This window comes from Cajanus cajan, chromosome 1 (assembly GCF_000230855.2).
Source record: "Cajanus cajan strain Asha chromosome 1, NIPB_CcT2T_4, whole genome shotgun sequence".
In the NCBI taxonomy this organism is placed as follows: Eukaryota; Viridiplantae; Streptophyta; class Magnoliopsida; order Fabales; family Fabaceae; genus Cajanus; species Cajanus cajan.
In genome coordinates this window covers 72,316,187-72,335,959 of record NC_138517.1, presented here as the reverse complement: position 1 = coordinate 72,335,959, position 19,773 = coordinate 72,316,187, and the positions used below count along the sequence as shown (strand labels likewise).

The following is a 19,773-nucleotide window of genomic DNA, read 5'->3' as shown; positions in this document are numbered from 1 at the left end:
CCAGAACTTAAGAGAGCAATCCTGGAAGAAGGTCATAAGAGTATCCTTAGTATCCATCCAGGAGCCACTAAGATGTACCAAGACCTTAAGAAGATGTTTTGGTGGCCTAAGATGAAGAGGGAAGTGGAGGAATTTGTGTATGCTTGCTTAGTATGTCAGAAAGCTAAGGTAGAACACCAAAAACCTTCAGGTTTGATGCAACCTTTAGATGTGCCTGTGTGGAAGTGGGATAGCATCTCTATGGATTTTGTAGTTGGGTTACCTAAGACTGTGAAGAACTTGGATGCTATATGGGTCATTGTGGATAGATTGACTAAGTCTGCCCATTTTATTCCCATTAATATTAGGTACTCTTTGGAGAGGTTAACCAAGTTGTACATCAGTGAGATCGTGAGGTTGCATGGAGTTCCTACTAGTATTGTGTCTGATAGAGATCCTAGGTTCACCTCTAGATTTTGGGAGAGTTTGCATAAGGCTTTAGGCACTAAGCTTAGATTGAGTTCAGCTTACCATCCCCAAACAGATGGCCAAACTGAGAGAACCATACAATCTTTGGAAGACTTGTTGAGGGCTTGCATCTTAGAACGTGGGGGTAGTTGGGATAGTTTCCTACCTTTGATAGAATTTACCTACAATAATAGCTACCATTCTAGTATTGGGATGGCACCATATGAGGCTCTGTATGGTAGGAGATGTAGAACACCTTTATGTTGGACAGAACCTGGAGAGAATGTCATGTTAGGACCTGAGATAGTTCAACAAACTACTGAACAGGTTAAGATGATCCAAGAGAAGATGAGAGCAACTCAGAGTAGGCAAAAGAGTTATAATGACAAGAGGAGAAAAGACCTTAAGTTTAAAGAAGGTGATCATGTATTCCTTAAAGTCACTCCTTGGACAGGAGTAGGCAGAGCACTGAAATCCCGTAAGCTTACTCCACGTTTCATTGGTCCTTATCAAATTCTTAAAAGAATCGGTGAAGTGGCCTATCAAATTGCTTTGCCTCCATCTCTTTCAAATCTCCATAGTGTCTTTCATGTTTCCCAACTCAGAAAGTATGTCCATGATCCTTCCCATATCATTGAATCTGACAACATTCAGTTGAAGGATAATCTTACTTATGAAACGGTTCCTCTAAGGATTGATGACACGAGAGTGAAACAACTAAGAGGAAAGGAAATCCCTTTGGTTAAGGTCGTTTGGGGAGGAAATATTGAAGAAAGTGCTACATGGGAATTAGAAAGCAAGATGCGAGAAGCTCATCCATTTCTGTTTTCAGGTAAATTTCGGGGACGAAATTTCTAAAAGGAGGGGAGAATTGTAACACCCAAATCTTTATTATTATTATTTTTGTTAATGGCATTTTCGTAATTTTAATAAAGTTATAGGGATATTTTGGGTTTCGGAACGGGCCGTTCCAAAAGTGGAACGGGCCGTTCCAAATGTTGAAAATGTGAGGTTTTTGTAGTCCCAGAACGGGCCTGGAACGGGCCGTTCTGGTATGGAGAACGGGCCGTTCCGGAAGGAGAACGAGCCGTTCTGCTGAGATTAAGAACGGGCCGTTCTGGTTTTAGAACGAGCCGTTCTGCTTTTTGGGAACGGGCCATTCCGATTTTGGAACGGGCCGTTCCAGTTGAGAAATTTGCACAAATTCGAAGGATCCGGAACGGGCCGTTCCGAATTCAATACGGGCCGTTCCGGGTACACCAGTTTGCCTATAAATAGGGCAGGGGGGGTGAAAATTTTTATACAGAGAAGAAGTGAAATCCTAGAGAGAGAAAGAGAAGAGAGAGAGAGAAAGAGAGAGAAAAGGAAAAGAAAGAGGGGATCCAGAGGAGGAGGTCCTGCCCAAGTTCCAACTCCGCTTATCCAGGTAAGGGGGGGAGTGAGAACCTCGCTCAGGGGTGTGGGGATAATTGTTGGATAGTTGTTTGTCGGATTGGCCCCCAATCCCTTGCCGTTGTTCTGTATAAATTTCTATTTACTCTACTTTGCTTTTTGTTGAAGGTGCCGTTGTTCTGTCCGATTTTCTATTTATTCTACTTTGTTTTTGTTGAAAGTGTCATTGTTCTGTCTGATTTTCTATTTACTCTATTTTGTTCTTTGTTGAAGATGCCGTTGTTCTGTTTGATTTTCTATTTACTTTACTTTGTTCTTTGTTGAAGGTGCCGTTGTTCTGTTTGATTTTCTATTTACTTTGTTCTTTGTTGAAGGTGCCGTTGTTCTGTTTGATTTTCTATTTACTCTACTTTGTTTTTGTTAAAGGTGCCGTTGTTCTGTCCGATTTTCTATTTATTATACTTTGTTCTTTGTTGAAAGTAATAAATGAGTATGAAATTAATGTTAATAATAAATGAGTTTTAATATGAACAAGAATGCTCTCTGTGAATACCTATGCGGACCTTATGAGGAGTATTGATGACATGACCATGTGAAATATGGACAAATGACATGAGACCTAAGAATTGACTATTGAGACAAACTATGATTATGAGACTATGACAAATGAGGACATGATGTACTAAATGAAATTCTGTAATAAGTTAAATGTTGAGTTCATGAAATAATGATTGTATGACATGCATCATATGCATATCTTATTCCAGGTGTGCCGTTGAGGCCGCATACCAGTGATGTAACCAGGTGTACCTTAGGGTCACCGACAGTTGATGCTAACAAGGTGTACCTTAGGGTCACCGACAGTTGATGATATGCTAACCAGGTGTACTTTAGGGTCACCGACAGTTGATGATATGCTAACAAGGTGTACCTTAGGGTCACCGACAGTTGATGATATGCTAACCAGGTGTACTTTAGGGTCACCGACAGTTGATGATATGCTAACCAGGTGTACTTTAGGGTCACCGACAGTTGATGATATGCTAACCAGGTGTACCTTAGGGTCACCGACAGTTGTGCAGGTGTGCCTTAGGGTCACCAGTGATGATATGTGAAACTTCCTTATGGCGCCACATGCATGCATTTATGAGATGAGTCCATGACATCATTGCATGATAAATGAATGTATTTGTAATATTGATGATGTATGTGTATTGTTTACATGTGACTTATATTTGTTGTGTGTGTGTGGGTGCTATCTAACCTTTATTCTTCATCTGAAACTGAGTGAGATGTTTCTCACTCCCTTGTTGTTTTTGTATATGTTTTAAATTATGTTGCAGATGATCAGCATCATGAGGATGTTGGTGATGAGGCTTAAAGGCTTCAATTGGGCATGCTCTGATAGGATGTGACATCGGGGCATAGTTATTTTTAGTTTAATATGTTATTGTTTTAATAACTTTAGTTTCTCTTCTTTGTAATTTCTAACGAAGAGATAACGTAGGTAATTCAAGGAAAATGTATGTTAAGAAATTGTAATTTGAACGTTCTTGATAAAAGACCAGAATGAATATCCTTGTTATATTTTATTACATGATTTAGAAAATATAAATTGATTCCTAACTAGGAGGCACTGCCACCTTTACTGAAGTTAATTTATATTTCCTTTATTATTATTTGTATCTATATGATTTCTTGTTTTTCACTAAATTGTATTGAAAATCTTAACTTCTTTTCTTTTATAATTCTTTTACACTGTAGTTATGATTTATGAGTTACGAATGTGAATCTTCTACCTTGTGATATTTGAAATATTTGTCAACTATGAAAGATTTTATTTACCCAAAAAGAAGAAAAGAAATATTTTATTGTTACATTTGTTGTATATTAATAATGGGGTAGAGGGTGTCACAGGAACGGGCCGTTCCAAACCAATGAAAAGGGCTAAAAAACTTTAATTGGAACGGGTCGTTCCTAAACTAGAACGAGCCATTCCAAGTTATTAAAATGGCCTAAAAACTCTTGTTTGGAACCGCCGTTCTAGTTTAGGCAATTGTGTGTTAATCTCACTTCTGGAACGGGCCGTTCCAGTTACAAAATTAACACACAACGTTCAGATCTGGAACGGGCCGTTCTGGAAACCCCTCTGGTGCCTATAAATAGACAGCTTGGGCACAGTTCTCAAGACTCCGAAAATTTCGTCTAAGACTCCTTAGAGCTCGAAATTTCTCTCTCTTTCTCTCCTATTGTATTTCTTGAGTTTTGTGAGGCTTATTATAGTGTGAAAGGTTGCCATAAAGCACATTCTCCATATTTGAAGATTCAATAAAGCTCGTTTAAGAGGTATTTTAATCAATCTTTTTCTATATCTTTTATTTCTCTTCTTTATCTCTATCTTTTATTTATAACAAACACAATCATGTAGATATTTTAGGGTTAGTCGTATAATTTAAATTTTCAATATGTAAATAAATATTAATAAAGGGGATTCAATATTTAATTTGTTAATTCTTATCATGTTAACTTCATCATAGGGTACCGATTGAGGGCGCTGTAGGGTTGCTTAATACCTTCCCTACACGTAATCGACCCCCAAACCCAATTCTGGTTATCAAGGCCATTATTAGATCTTTAAAAACCTTTTCTTTTTCCAATGTTTTGAGTAAAATATTGGTGGCAACTCCATGAACCTATTTTCAAAACCATTAATTAAGGATTAGTCTGGTGTCCAGGCATTCCTTAATTAATAAGACTTTTAAAAGGATGTCTAAACCATAGGTCGCGAGATCAGAAATTTTCGGGTTGCGACAGATGGCGACTCCATTGGGGAAGTTTAAAGAGGGTCAAGCCCATTTAATTGACGAAGTTAATAAAATAAAAATAATAATTTAAATATTTTTCCCCTTTACTTTGCTTGCTTTATTTGTTTGACTTTATTATCTGTATGCTTGTTTAAATTCTGCACATGTTTGAATTAACAACTACACACAAACCATAGCACACAACAATTCCCCCTACACCCGGGGGCATGATGGTATTAAACATAGGGAGTGGTTGACGTACGACCGGCCCAAGTTTGGCCTTGGAGCCTGCGAGCCTTGTCGAAAATCACACTCAAGGTGATAACCAGTTACTCTAACCCGAAATACTGCGACAGACCTTAAAGTTTGCTAGGTGACGGCGACAGAGATACTGGGTCCTTATAATGGGGGCACCTTGGGGGCCTTAAGACCAAAGTGAGGATAATTAGAACCGCCCTATACAATGCACTTTTCTTAACAGGGACCACAGACCATGGATTTATACGCGACTGTTTATGGATTATATGAGCTTATGTTTGTTGCATTTTGTCTATTCAAATCATTCATTTATTTTTTATAATTCCTCTAAGGTAAAGAAAAACACAAAAAATTAAAAATGCATTATCATGTGAGAGAAAACCTAGTGTGAAAATAAGATCTGTGAGAAGCATATATTCTTTCTTTAAAAAAAAAAGGAAGGGCATCATACATTTTCTACAAAATAAAAAAATATAATAAATAAAAGGATAATAAAAAAAAGGGAACATGCATATCATATATTTAGGATCACAAGGGGATTTGTATCAAAGACGAGAAATCAGTGTGACCTCTGTCACATCATAAAATATTATGAAGAGGAACACCAATAACTCACCTCTCGACAAGGATGAGCCATCAAGTCCTTGATAGAAACTCCCTTCATGCATTACCATTTAAATAAGCTTGATAGTTATCCCTTAAATGTGGCTTTTCAACATTCCATACTCACATGAGCTCAAAAGATAAAAGCTATGGAAGGCCTAGAGGAAAGAAATCGTGTCCTCAATGAGGAGCTTGAATAGCTCAAGGAACAAATGGCTAGAATGCTTGAGGCCATGAACAAATTGCAGCATGACAATAGTACTAGCAACGTCGGTGACGTTTCCAAAGATCATTTGAACGCTTGGAAAGAAAGACTGAGAGTTGTGGAAGGCCACAGTTTTGACGTTCAAGAGGCTGCGAATATGTGCTTGGTACAGGATATCCAATTTCCTGCCAAGTTCAAAATCCCTGACTTCCAAAAGTACACCGGAGCCAGTTGTCCAAAAGGAAATCTAACAATGTACTATAGGAAGATGGCAGCCTATGTGAGCAATGAAAAGCTCCTGATACACTATTTTCAGGAAAGCCTTTCAGATACTGCTCTCAACTGGTACATGCAATTGGATGAAGGGAAGATCCAGACATGGAAAAAGTTAGCCGACGCCTTTCTTCGTCGGTACAAGTACAACATCGACCTAATTCTGGATAGGTCTGATTTGCAAAGCTTAAGCAAGAAGGGTGACGAGTCCTTCAAAACCTATGCACAGAGATGGAGAGAAATGGTTGCGCAAGTAGAGCCTTCATTATCTGATAAGGAGATGGTGAGAATGTTCATCAATTCCTTAAGTGGACCCTATTATCAAGATGATAGGGAACACTTCAACTCTCTTTACCGACATAGTCACTATCGGGGAAAGAGTCGAGCAAGGTCTAAAAAGTGGGAAGATAGGAAAATCCCCTGAAAGCCAAGGGTATACGAAGATTTTTGGGGAAAATGAAATCAATGTTGTAACCTCTTCCACTACTCCTCGAACGACCAAAGCATCATGAAAAGCGAAAAGGGAACTAGACAAAATTCCTATAAGCTACACAGAGTTATTTCCCCAATTGATGAAGGCATCCATGCTGGTAAGAACCCAACCACAAAGAAAGCAACAACCGCTTACCTACTATGGTATAGGCCAGAGGAAACATGCGACTATCACGATGGGGTAGTAGGCCACTCCATAGAAAATTGCAAGGCTTTGAAATCTCGTGTACAAGAGCTTATTGATGCCAGATAGCTCAAGTCTGAGGCCAACACAACACACATCAAGGAATGACTAGATGAGTAACCATCTTGGAACGACAGTTGTTAGGGCTCTCTTTTTTCCAAAAATAAAAAAAAATTCAAACCCATAACCTTCGCCCACGGTCACGAGTTCAAAATAAGGGCTTGTACAAGTTTTTTTGCATTCATCAATAATATATGTCATTTCCATAAATCTCTTGTGTTTATTCTTTTCCCCCTCTTTCCACATATTAAATTCTAAAATAAATCACAATAAAAAACAAACATGACCGAAGATAATAAAATTAATCAAAGCTTCGAACATCTACGACGCATTGTCTGAGTCTGAGGTAGATAAGGAGATCACTTCCTCGAAACACACATAGATAAGAAAGTGATCAAATACAAAACCATAATATTCTCATTGCATAAGAAGACTCTTGCAAAAAAACAACTTTTGCTCAATTTGGCCGACAAAGGAATCACAAATCTTGGCTCATGAAAAAACTCTCTCTCAACACCCGTAGGTTGGGGTAATATCTTTTTCCTTGGTGTATGGGAATAGGGGGGCAGTGTTAATCATCAAAGACGTTGATCCTCCCAAATGCGGATGGCAGGAGATTTTTTCAAAGCAAAGAAGTGTTACGCCAAAAAATAATAGCACTTACAAAATACTGCTAGGATGAAAACCTACAAAGGGCATCTTAGGCAAAAATAAATAAAAAAACAAAAATCAAAAGTTCCCGCTAGGACACGTCCTAGGCAAAAATTAGGAATCTAAAAAGGATAAAAATAGCAAGTGATGATTCTCATAGTTGAAAGCTAAAAGGTGGCTTGAACACTTCTACAAGGGGCTAAATTCTGCGAACACTCTGCCTGAGACTCAGATATGTAGTTGAAGATAATTAGGAGAATGATTATAATAATTATCCAAGGAAATGTTTGTTTAAAAAACTTAAACACTCACCTACCTCAACTACCCATCATTTTAAATCATCCTACCTCCACTACCCATTCATTCACTACAAGAAAAAATGTTATTACCTACAGAATATTACCTACGGAATTTTTTCCGTAGGTAATTTTTAGTTATCTACGAAATATTACCTACGGAATTTTTTCCGTAGGTAATTTTTAGTTATCTACGGAATATTACCTACGGAATTTTTTCCGTAGGTAAATCTTAGTTATCTACGGAAAAAATTCCGTAGGTAAGTAAAACAAAAAAAAACGCAGCGTTTTAACTGCATTGTATTAGGGGTTGCTGAAACGCTTTGCCAAACTTTCTTAGGGGTTGCCTACGGAATTTTAGGGTTGCGAACGTACACCAGGAGTGACGGTCCTTGGAGGAGCAACGACGGTCCTTGGAGGAGCAACGAAACGCACTGGTCCATTCAATCGCTGTAGTGGACGACACTATACCGGGGTTGCGATTTGCCTGCTCCGACGAGACGCACTGCTCCAGGAGCGAAGGTCCTTTAAATCTTCTGAAAACAATCACCGATAGCAGTGGCGGCGGTGAAGACGACGCTGTTTTCCCCATTCGCGCGGTGATTTGGTTGCTCGAATCACTCCACGATATTTCTGGATTTCCATGGTAAGCTTCTAGGTCTCGTATTTCTTGTTGCCATTGCTACTGTAACATTTGTTTCTCTGTTCAGTTTTTGATTCTGAAACGAACGTTCGTGTTAATCCAGTAATTGAATTTCAGGTGGATTACTATAGTTTCCTCTACTTTGGCGGTCAGAATTGTTATCCTTTATCCTTTGATTCTGACACTTCACAAGCTTAAAAGGATTGGAGAGTTCTTTCCTAAATGTGAGTATCATGTGCTTTACTCAAATTAGTTCATAGCCTCTTTCTTTAATATGCGTAATCTATTTACTAGTTATTCAATTTTAATCCGAAGTAAAATTTAATAAATTAGTTTATAGGGTTGTTTAGATAAACTTCTCCAAAGAAAATAAGAAAGGAAAATGAATTGTACTTCTTGCACAAGGCAGTCGGTGGGCTTTGTCTTCTTTTGGAGTTGTGAGATGGGTAGGTCTGATATAAGCAGAGAGTAATCAGTGAAGTTTTGGGTTGCGGTGGCAGAAAAACACATGGGCATAAAGAAGTATGCTTTGTTTTAACTCCTAATTTTGTAATAAACATTATGTTTGAACATTAGTGTTGATCCACCAGATGTAATAAAGATATCATGCTGGATTCAAAAGGAAGTGACCAATCATATGGCAAAGCAAAGGTGCAATATAATGAATGGGGACAAAGACCTTCAATTTCAGTTGAAACATATGAGGACTCAACTGTTAAGAAGCATATGTGTGCAACATTTCTTTAGTCATGGTTCTCTGTTGTTGAGTAAAACATTGTGTGGTTATTGTGTTTGTCATTTTTTTAAGCATATAATGGTTCATTATGGTTCTGTCATTTGAGACAAATGACAAAAATTTGCTTGAATGTGACATGACTCTACAAATCAAAAATATCATATCTAGTGCCCAGTCAAAAAATACTACACATATCATGAGTACTTATTTGACTTAGAAGCTCTTGCTCTTGCACGAGTTCTAGTCCTATCCGAAGCTGACTTTTTAGGCTTAGAAGGTTTAGCCTTAACCGGATCCATGCAGCCCTTTTCCCAGTCATATCCAGCAGCCTCCATATTGACTAGCTGAATCAGCAGCATATAATTCCCCCAAACCAGCTTCAATAGTAGCAGCATATGATTGGGTTGCTGCCTCCATATGACTAGCTGAATCAGCAGCTGCATCTTCAGGTTCCTTAAGCGGTGGAGCAGTACCAAGATAAAAATTACAAAGATAAAATAAAAATAAAACATAAAACTTAAAAAGCTGGGACGCGAAGTGAATCACGGCCGTGACTGAGAATCACGACCGTGATCTTCTCTGGAGCACATCTATGAAGGGTCAGTGGCGTTCACGGGTGTGATTGGGAGTCACGGCCGTGATTTTCTCTGGTGAATCACGGGCGTGATTTAGAATCACGGCCGTGATTTTCCCTGTAGCTCAGCATTTCCTCTTTAATTCTTAAATCTTGATCCTGCTCAGAGAAAACACAACACATACCAAGAAAAGCATAAAATAGGAAAATGATATAAAAATTTATTAAAAACATGAAAGATATGCATGATTATGCTATGAATTCTTGTGAATTAAAGTGCTAAAATACGAGTAAAATACACAACATCACATATGACAATATATTTGAATGTTATAAATATACAGAAGATGAATTCCATTCCAACACCTTTGTCTTTCCATGTTCTAATATATTTGTTATAAATACACAGAACATGAATTCTATTCTAGCAAGTCGTCGATGGATGTATGATAGAATGTATACGGGGAGAAGAGGTTTAAAGGAATCTTTTGTACACGGGGTTGAAGAGTTTATAACAATAGCTTGTCAACAACAAAGCTATGTTAATGAAGGGAAACTTAGATGTCCATGTGCTAAATGTCAGTCCACAAAGATTGATGGTGTTCATACTGTGAGGCTTCACCTTTTCAAGTATGGGTTCATGTCGAACTACTACATTTGGACTGATCATGGTGAAGAGATGGCGAATGTTGACAACAATCTCATAGGTGCTTCGAGTATTGGTATAAATGCGACTGAATGTGAAACCTCTAACTCAATGCATGATATGGTGTGTGATGCTCTTAGGCAACATGGGGCATTTGACATACTGGAAAATAGTAACGTGGAAGAGCCTCCAAATGAAGAAGCACAAAGATTTTACAATCTTTTATCTGAGGCAAATTGTCCATTGTATGAGGGATCATCAGAGTCTAAGTTATCAATGTGTGTAAGACTTTTAGCATGCAAGTCTAATTGGAATGTTCCTGATGAATGCGTCGATTTTATAACAAAAATGTTGTTGGATGTGACTCCTATGAATAGATGTTTGCCCAAAAATTACTATGACGCTAAAAGATTAGTGTCAAAATTGGGATTGAGTGCTAGAAGGATAGATTGTTGTGTACAAGGTTGCATGTTGTTTTATGACAATGATTATGGAAAAAATGATGGTGCATTATTACAGTGCAAGTTTTGTCATATGCCAAGATATCATGATCGCAACACTGGATCAAGCACAAAAAAACTAGTTCCAGTGAAGACGATGTTTTATTTGCCAATAATTCCTAGGTTACAACGACTATTTGCATCAGTGCAAACAGCTGGGCATATGTGTTGGCATTATCAAAATAGAAGTACCTCTGGTGTTTTACGTCATCCCTCAGATGGTGAAGCTTGGAAGCACTTTGATCGTGTGCATCCAGATTTTGCAGCCGATCCTCGCAATGTGCGACTTGGTTTATGCTCAGATGGGTTTAATCCATACATTCAATCAACAACTCCACCTTATTCTTGTTGGCCGGTAATTGTGACCCCATACAATCTTCCCCCTGAAATGTGCATGACAAAACCATTTATGTTTTTAACTTGTCTTATACCTGGTCCACGGAATCCAAAGGCCGCTATTGATGTGTATCTAGAACCATTGATTGACGATCTTAAAAAGTTGTGGATTGGTGTCCAAACCTATGACATTTCAAAGAAGCAAAATTTTATGATGAAGGCAACATTAATGTGGACTATTAATGACTTTCCTGCATATGGCATGTTGTCCGGTTGGGGAACTCAAGGTAAATTGGCATGTCCGCATTGCATGGAGCATTCTAAAGCCTTTACATTACAAAATGGTGGTAAAAATTGTTGGTTTGACTCACACCGAAGGTTTTTACCTGCCAATCATGCATTCAGGAAGAATAGAAAAACGTTTATAAAAGGCAAAGTTGAAACTGATGCGCCACCACCTACATTGACACCCGATCAAGTTTGGCAAAGAGTTAGGGATTTACCTTTAGTAACAGAAAATCCTAGCTTGCCTAGGTTACAAGGATACGGGGAGTCACATAATTGGAGGAAAAGAAGTATATTTTGGGAACTTCCTTATTGGAAAGATAATATTTTGAGACACAATCTCGATGTGATGCACATTGAGAAGAATTTCTTTGACAACATATTGAACACTGTTATGAATGTTAGTGGTAAAACGAAAGACAATGAGAAGGCACGGATGGACCTAGCTTTGTATTGTAGTCGACCTGACTTGGAAATGAAATTGCAGCCGAATGGGAAAATGTTAAAGCCAAAAGCAAATTACACTTTACCTATAGAGGAATCAAAGATAATTTGTCGTTGGATAAAAGAACTCCGAGTTCCGGATGGTTATTCATCCAACTTGGCAAGATGTGCTGATGTCGAAAAGGGAAGGATGCATGGCATGAAAAGCCATGACTGCCATGTTTTCATGGAGTGTTTACTTCCTATTGCATTCAGTTCATTGCCAGTGCATGCTTTAAATCCACTAACTGAAATAAGTCATTTCTTCAAAGACTTGTGCTCTACCACATTGAGGGTTGATGATCTGGATAGGATGGAACTAAACATTCCAATTATTATTTGCAAATTGGAGAGAGTATTCCCCCCCGCATTCTTTGATTCAATGGAACATCTACCTATTCACCTTGCATATGAAGCACGACTTGGTGGTCCAGTTCAATATAGGTGGATGTATCCATTTGAAAGGTACTACAATTATCATACTGTTGTATATAACAAATAGTATTGTTCAATGTTTATGAACCCTAACCTATTCATATAATTTTATAGATTTATGGGAGATTCTAAGCGATCAGTGAAAAATAAGGCAAGGGTTGAAGGATCAATATGTGCATCTTACATACACCGCGAAACAACTCATTTTTGTTCTCATTATTTCCACAACTCCATGTTGTCATCGCAAAGTTATAGAAATGAATTGGAAACTGAAAGTGATAGGTGTCCATCATCGTTGTCCATATTTAATCAACCAACTCGTCATTCTGGGAAGCAAAAATCTCATTGGTTAAGCCGACAACAATGGGAGTCAGCCCATGTTCATGTTTTGATCAATTGTACAGAAGTTAAACCGTACCTTGAGTTAGTATTTTCCAACAATTGATTTTGTAGTATAGTAAATCAAACTTTCTTTTTGAACTGACACCTCATTCATATTTTTTGATAGTTCATTCCTACAATTAGAACAAATAAGTGAATCAACAGCTTCTTCTCGCATACATGATGATTTCCCCAAGTGGTTTAAGGATCATGTACGTAGCACAAATGTTGTTTTACTTTAACATTACATATTGAATAAAACATAACAAATACTTTGTTGAATATTGTAGGTTTACAATGAACCTATAAGCGTTAGAAACCAACACTTGAGAGAATTATCGCTTGGTCCATTGATTGAGGTTAAAGAATGGCACACACTATATGTGAATGGGTATAAATTTCATAACCATGAATGGAGTCAAGGTAAAAAGACAATAAACAGTGGAGTTTATGTCAAAGGGCTTACTGAAGGAGGTGATGATGACTTCTATGGGGTCATCCAACACATATATGAACTAGAGTACAATAGTTCAAGTTCTCCCAAGAAAGTCATGCTATTTTATTGTGACTGGTATGATCCATCACGAAGAGGTACAAGAGTAGATCCCAAATATAATGTTATCAATATTCGCATGGACAGAAGATATGTGGCATATGATCCATTTATTATTGCTCATAATGTAAGGCAAGTTTATTATGTCCCATATCCAACATCACGAATAGATAAACGTGGTTGGTGTGTGCCAATCAAAACAAAGCCTAGAGGTCGTATAGAATGTCATGTGGAGGATGATGTACCATACCAAGTAGACCAAGTGTCACACGTCAATGAAGTCATAGAAGTAGAACCTATTTTAGGCTTCCAAGATTCACAAATTCTTGTTGAAGAAGAAGATGAACCATTCGAGATACAGCCAGTTCATTTGGAAGAACTTAATCGACAAGGGGAATTTGAAGACAATGATTTGGAGCAACATTATGATGATGAAGAAGGAGAATTTGAAGACTATGATACGGAAGAAGACAATGAAGAAATGGAGATGGATAATGAGATTTCTGATTCGTCTGACTAAGATTATAACTATTATAGAAATTGTGAGTAGGCAAATATCATGTTCAATTGTAACATCAATGTTTAATTAATATTTATATAAAAATCAATATAATCACTTGATAATTGCTACATAGTATTTAATTATAATTTTTTAAAAACCATTAGGTAACATAATCATGTTTACTTCTGTATTGTGAAATGTTTAAATATTGAATCATCACAATTTGTTAAATTAATTTTTGCAGATAATGGCATCAGGAGGTGCTGATAAGTTTCCCCAATGTCCTTCACCCGGTGGAAACAAAGGAAAAAAGGGGACAACAAAGGGGAAAAAACCAAGGTATGTTCTTAGATTACCTAAACAAACAACCCAACCACTTGTAGGTTTACAGCCCATAACTCCCCAAACTGAAATCCCTGCACCCATGCCTTACCAAACAGAAGTTGCTACAAGCACACCTCCCCAAACCCAAAATGTTGCAACCATACCTCCTAACACCCAAATTGATACATCCCCATTACCCCAAAGGCAAAATGTTGAACCCACATGTTCCCAACAACAAAATCAGTTACCTTCTTCTAGAGCTTCACACTGTGAACCTAGCAGCAATGCATCACCAACATCAGTACCCTCCAGGCATGTTGAAATTCCTACTGGAGATGAAGAGCAAGTGTCCAACAATGATACATCACCATTCAACAATGAAGATCCACCAGTTGGGTCTGTTCTTCCAATGATTAAGCCTTGTAATGATGGGTAAAACTTATAATTTTTTCTTTCTAAATCCTATTTTTTCTTCCCCATCATTGAACTGATTTAACAATTTTGTTTTTCCAATTTAATTAGGTTTTATCCAAGCAGAGTAGCATCTAAAGCAATCACATTGACTATCAAGCAACAATTTGTTGAGCCATGGATGACTTGGGGTGCAATGACGGAAGAACAAAAAGATATCTTCTTTCAGCGTTTTAAGGTACACTTTTACATGGATGAAGGGACCATTATATAATATAATTAATTTAGTTTATACTTCCCCAACAAGACACTAAATTTTTATTATTAAACACCAATATATTCCACAAAATGATCCCTATTGACATTGGTACACTGTTTACTTCATCAGTTTCAATTTATTTTGTTGTTACACTTGGTCTGATTGCATATTGTATATTGAAATTATTGTGTTCAATTGTTGCACTTGGTTTGCTTTAACTACTTCCTTATTCTGTTAATGTAGAAAAAAGTTTCATGGAGACCTGAACATGAAGAGAAGATAAAAAAGATATTTCACACAAAAGCATCTCATAGGCTTTCTGAAATGTTCAAGGACGCTCGTAAAATAAATAAGAAGCCTGATTGGATGTTTGATACAGTTTGGCAAAGTTTGATTGCCCAGTGGATGGCCCCAGAATTTAAAACAAAGAGTATCCAAGCTCAAAAAAATAGAGCATCTGAGAAAGGTGGAAGTCTGCACACAGGTGGCTCCATCACCCCTCACGAGCATGCTATCCGGATGGTAATTACATTAAACAACTACTATATTTTATTCAACATAATTTTAGAAATATGATGATTAACTATTTATACAATTATAGTCACAAGAGTTGGGTCGCCTTCCACATGTTGATGAGTTGTTCCACCAAACTCATGTACGAAAGGTTACAGGCGATTTTGTCGACCAAAGATCTAAGCGAACATATGTGAGTTATGTTTTTTGTATTATTGCTTTATTCTTTTTAATTTTAATCATCTTTGATAAATGTCACTTCTAAACATCTTTATTTATGAAACAGGATCAATTTGAAACTATATTTAATCAAGCTAGGTCTGAGGCCGCATCTTGTACGGGAGGTTCTGAAACGTCTCCTATGGACCCAGTTGAGGAAGAAATACTCCGCAATAAGAGTTGGATTGTTGCTGCAGGTGGGATTACAGACAAAAGACAAATTTACGGGGTTGGAAAAGTCACTTCTCCATTGACAGATGTGGATACCTTGATAAATATATCTTCTGGGCGTGCTACAGAAGAGTCAGAGAAAATTATTCAATTGGAAGAGCAAGTCCGTAAGTCTAGGGAGGAGGCTCGTCAATCTAGGGAACAAAATGAACGCTTGCAACGCCAGTTTCAATCCCTGTTCAATGCTGTTCTACCTCTCCTACCTTCTGATACACAACATATTTTGCAACAACAAGTGGATCAACAATCTCATGACAACCACAATGACCAACAACCACCGCCTACTGGACACTATGGGGATGACTATTAGTTTTTTTTATAGATTATGGATATTTTTATTCATATTTTATTCTGTACAATTTTAAAATTATCTTATTTTACACAATGACATGGAAACTAATTATGCATAATTGCTATGGGTATTTTGATTTTAAAGATGTTTGATTTCATATTGTGGTTAACTGAATTTGCTTAACTGAAGGATATATATAAGGTTATAGGATATTTTAAGAAATCTGAAAGTGATTTTATTTATATTTTTGAGCAGGAACAATGATTGGTATGGAACAAACAATCCTATAAATCTGTTGAAAATAGTTACCTACGGAAATTTCCGTAGGTAACTTACTCACGGAAATTTGCCTAGGGAAGTTACCTACGGAAATTTCTGTAGGTAACTTACCTACGAAAATTTCCGTAGGTAAGTTACCTACGGAAATTTCCGTAGGTAACTTACCTACGGAAATTTCCGTAGGTAAATTACCTACGAAAATTTCTGTAGGTAAGCCATCCGTAGATAAAATCCGTAGGTAACGTTACCTACGGAATATTTTCCGTAGGTAAGGTTACCTACGGAAAATTTTCCGTAGGTAACGTTATCTACGACCTTATTACCTACGGATTTTTTTCCGTAGGTAATTAATAGTTACCTACGGATTTTTAGCATTACCTACGGATTTCTTCCGTAGATAATGCTGATTTTTCTTGTAGTGATTCTAAATCATCTTTTTCTTTCCTTTCTGTCTTGTTCAATCTTAATGACGTGTATTATTGATGGTTGTCAAAATTTAAACAAGTATAAAAAAGGAGAAACAAAAAATGAAAATGGCCCGCTGGGATGAAAACCCGTAAAGGGCGTCCTAGGCAAAAATTAGGGCAAATGAAAAGAGCAAAAAATACCCGCTAGGATACATCCTAGGCAAAAATTAGGGTTTCTAAACAAAAAGAAAAAAGGAGCCCCAAGATGACTCAATATGCCAAACGACCAATATGACTAATGTTGCACATCAATCAAAGCAGTCCATTCAAGGGAAAGAGAAAAGAAAAGACACCATCTAAAAAAAGGGGGAAACTAAAATATGCATCGCATGAATCTAAAAAAAAAAATCATCTCACACACTTAGAAAACTTTCTTTATCAAAGGGGAATTATTCAAAATATGCAATAACTACCATCATGCATAAATAAGCATTCAACATCTTTTTGCATCTCAACAAGAAAGGCGAAAAAGAGAAACATAAGTTCTGATTGATATCATCCCAACAAGAGGCAAAAGCAGCCCAAACGAGCTAGGGGCATCAACAATCATCAATCAGGAGAGCATAAACGATCAGTCATCAACGAACCGAAGAGACTTTACAAGCAGACGCCTGGAGAGGTCAGACATAATAATACTCACCATTTAGCAGGCAACCGAAGAGGTCAGACATAATAATACTCACCGTTCAGCAGGCGGCCTGGAGAGGCCAAGCATAATAATACTTACCATTTAGCAGAAAGCCTGGAGAGGCCAGGCATAATAATACTCATCGTTCAGCAGGCGGCCTGGAGAGGCCAGGCATAATAATACTCACCATTCAGCAGGCAGCCTGGAGAAGCTAGGCATAACAATACTCACCATTCAACAAGCAGCCTAGAGAGGCCAGACATAATAATACTCACCGTTCAGCAGGCAGCCTGGAAAGGCCAGCCATAATAATACTCCCTCTTAAACAAGCTACAAATAAAGGGAAACATTATCACAAGAGAAACAATGGAGCTTCTACTCGAAGACTGAAGATCAGGTGTACAGTTTGACAACCTTGTTACCCAATAGAGTATGCAATCAATGCTCAACTGCTCTAAAAGGGTGAGGATACGAGCAAATACACATGCCCAAGGGAAGCAACATAGAAGCATCAATACAGAGACGAGAAGAAGACCTGGATGACATGTCTACGTCTTTACTTGCCTTTGAAAAAACAACACAGCTATTCCAAAGGACAAGTAAAGAGGGGCAGCTGTAGATACCCAATTTTTTTCGGGGGGCATACAAACAACAAGATAGGACATCAGAGGGCCCAAAAGCCTAAATCAACTATTTTTAGTGGCCTGGAACGGGCCGTTCTAAAATCAGAATGGGCCGTTTTCAAGTCTGGAACGGGCCATTCTTGAATTGGAACGGGCCGTTCCGAGACTCCTAAAAGGGCTAAAAATTAAAGGTTGGAACGCGCCGTTCCAGACCAGAACGGGTCATTCTAGACCAGAACAGGTCGTTCCAAACCAATCAAAAGGGATAAAAAACTTTAACAGGAACGGGCCGTTCCAAGTTATTAAAATAGCCTAAAATCTCTTGTTTGGAATGGCCGTTCCAGTTTAGGCAATTGTGTGTTAATCTCACTTCTAGAACGGACCGTTCCAATTTCAGAACGGGCCGTTCTAGTTACAAAATTAACACACAACGTTCAGATCCAGAACGGGTCATTCTGATTTTGGAACGAGCCGTTCTGGAAACCCTTCTGGTGCCTATAAATAGACAGCTTGGGCACAGTTCTCAAGACTCCCAAAATTTTGTCCAAGACTCCTTAGAGTTCGAAATTTCTCTCTCTTTCTCTCCTATTGTATTTCTTGAGTTTTGTGAGGCTTATTGTAGTGTGAAAGGTTGCCATAAAGCACCTTCTCCATATTTGAAGATTCAATAGAGCTCGTTCAAGAGGTATTTTAATCAATCTTCTTCTATATCTTTTATTTCTCATCTTTATTGTAATATCCTAATGTTTTTAGATAACAATATTCTCAACATTATTATTAAGTGTATTGAAATTTTTAGTCATGATAATATATATATATATATATATATAGATATATATATATATAAAAGAAAATAAGTATAATATTTTCACTATAAATATATATATATATATAAATTTTATTATAACATTTTTAGTGAAATAAAATTATAAAATATTTATAATTATTATGATTTAATTAATAAAATAAAATCACCTAATATTTATAATTTTATCATCTTAAATCAAATTCTTAAATTTTAGTTAGTATAAATAAAAAAAAATAAAATAATGTTTTATTAAATTTTATGTTCAGTAAAATAAATATATATATATATATATATATATATATATATATATATATATATATGTGTGTGTGTGTGTGTGTGTGTGTGTTAACTAATTATATTATAAATATTACCTACTAAAAATAACTTATTATAAATTTGCATGATGTTTTAGACATATAAAATAAAATGGTTCAGTGGTTTCACTCCTTGTGCTTAAGGACTACATGTTTCGGGTTCTGGGTTTAAATTCTACCATGGCCTTATATATTTTTATATAAATAAATAAATAAAAAAAAGAGAAATGTGCAGGTGCAGCATCTTGGATCCAATATTGTATCTTGGATGGCAAAGAAGCAAAGAGTTGTCTCCAGATCTAGCACAGAGGCAGAATTTAGAAGTCTAGCAAGTCTGGTTGCAGAAATTCAATACATTGAGAATCTCCTCTTAGAACTTCATATCAGGAATAAACAGTCACTGCTGATTTGGTGTGATAATCAAGGAGTCGTCCTACTCTTTGCCAATCCAGTCATGCATACTAAAACAAAACACTTTGAATTAGACTTATGGTTTGTGAGAGAAAGAGTGGCTCGGGGGCAAATTTAAGTTCGTCATATTCCAGCAAGATTTCAAGTAGCAGATCTGTTCACTAAGTCTCCAAGCTCTGCAATATTCCTAGAATTAAGGGACAAACTCAATGTTGATAAACAATCTACCCTGAGTTTGAAGGGGGATAAAAAGGA

General features: G+C 37.1%; 2 protein-coding genes across 2 annotated transcripts; both read left to right on the top strand.

The window, feature by feature from the left end:
• Positions 1–10,072: 10,072 nt before the first annotated feature.
• LOC145955470 (uncharacterized) lies at positions 10,073–13,458 on the top strand. The gene is made up of 5 exons (XM_083070257.1): positions 10,073–12,333; positions 12,418–12,651; positions 12,812–12,896; positions 12,975–13,364; positions 13,408–13,458. Exons 1-5 carry the CDS (start codon positions 10,073–10,075, stop codon positions 13,456–13,458), a joined length of 3,021 nt encoding a protein of 1,006 aa, XP_082926383.1.
• LOC145950677 (uncharacterized) lies at positions 13,455–16,106 on the top strand. Its single transcript, XM_083062268.1, has 5 exons — positions 13,455–13,779; positions 13,984–14,495; positions 14,586–14,712; positions 14,977–15,255; positions 15,335–16,106. The coding sequence occupies exons 1-5, from the start codon at positions 13,579–13,581 to the stop codon at positions 15,509–15,511; spliced, it is 1,296 nt and encodes a 431-aa protein (XP_082918394.1). The 5' UTR covers positions 13,455–13,578; the 3' UTR covers positions 15,512–16,106.
• The last annotated feature ends 3,667 nt before the right edge of the window (positions 16,107–19,773 follow it).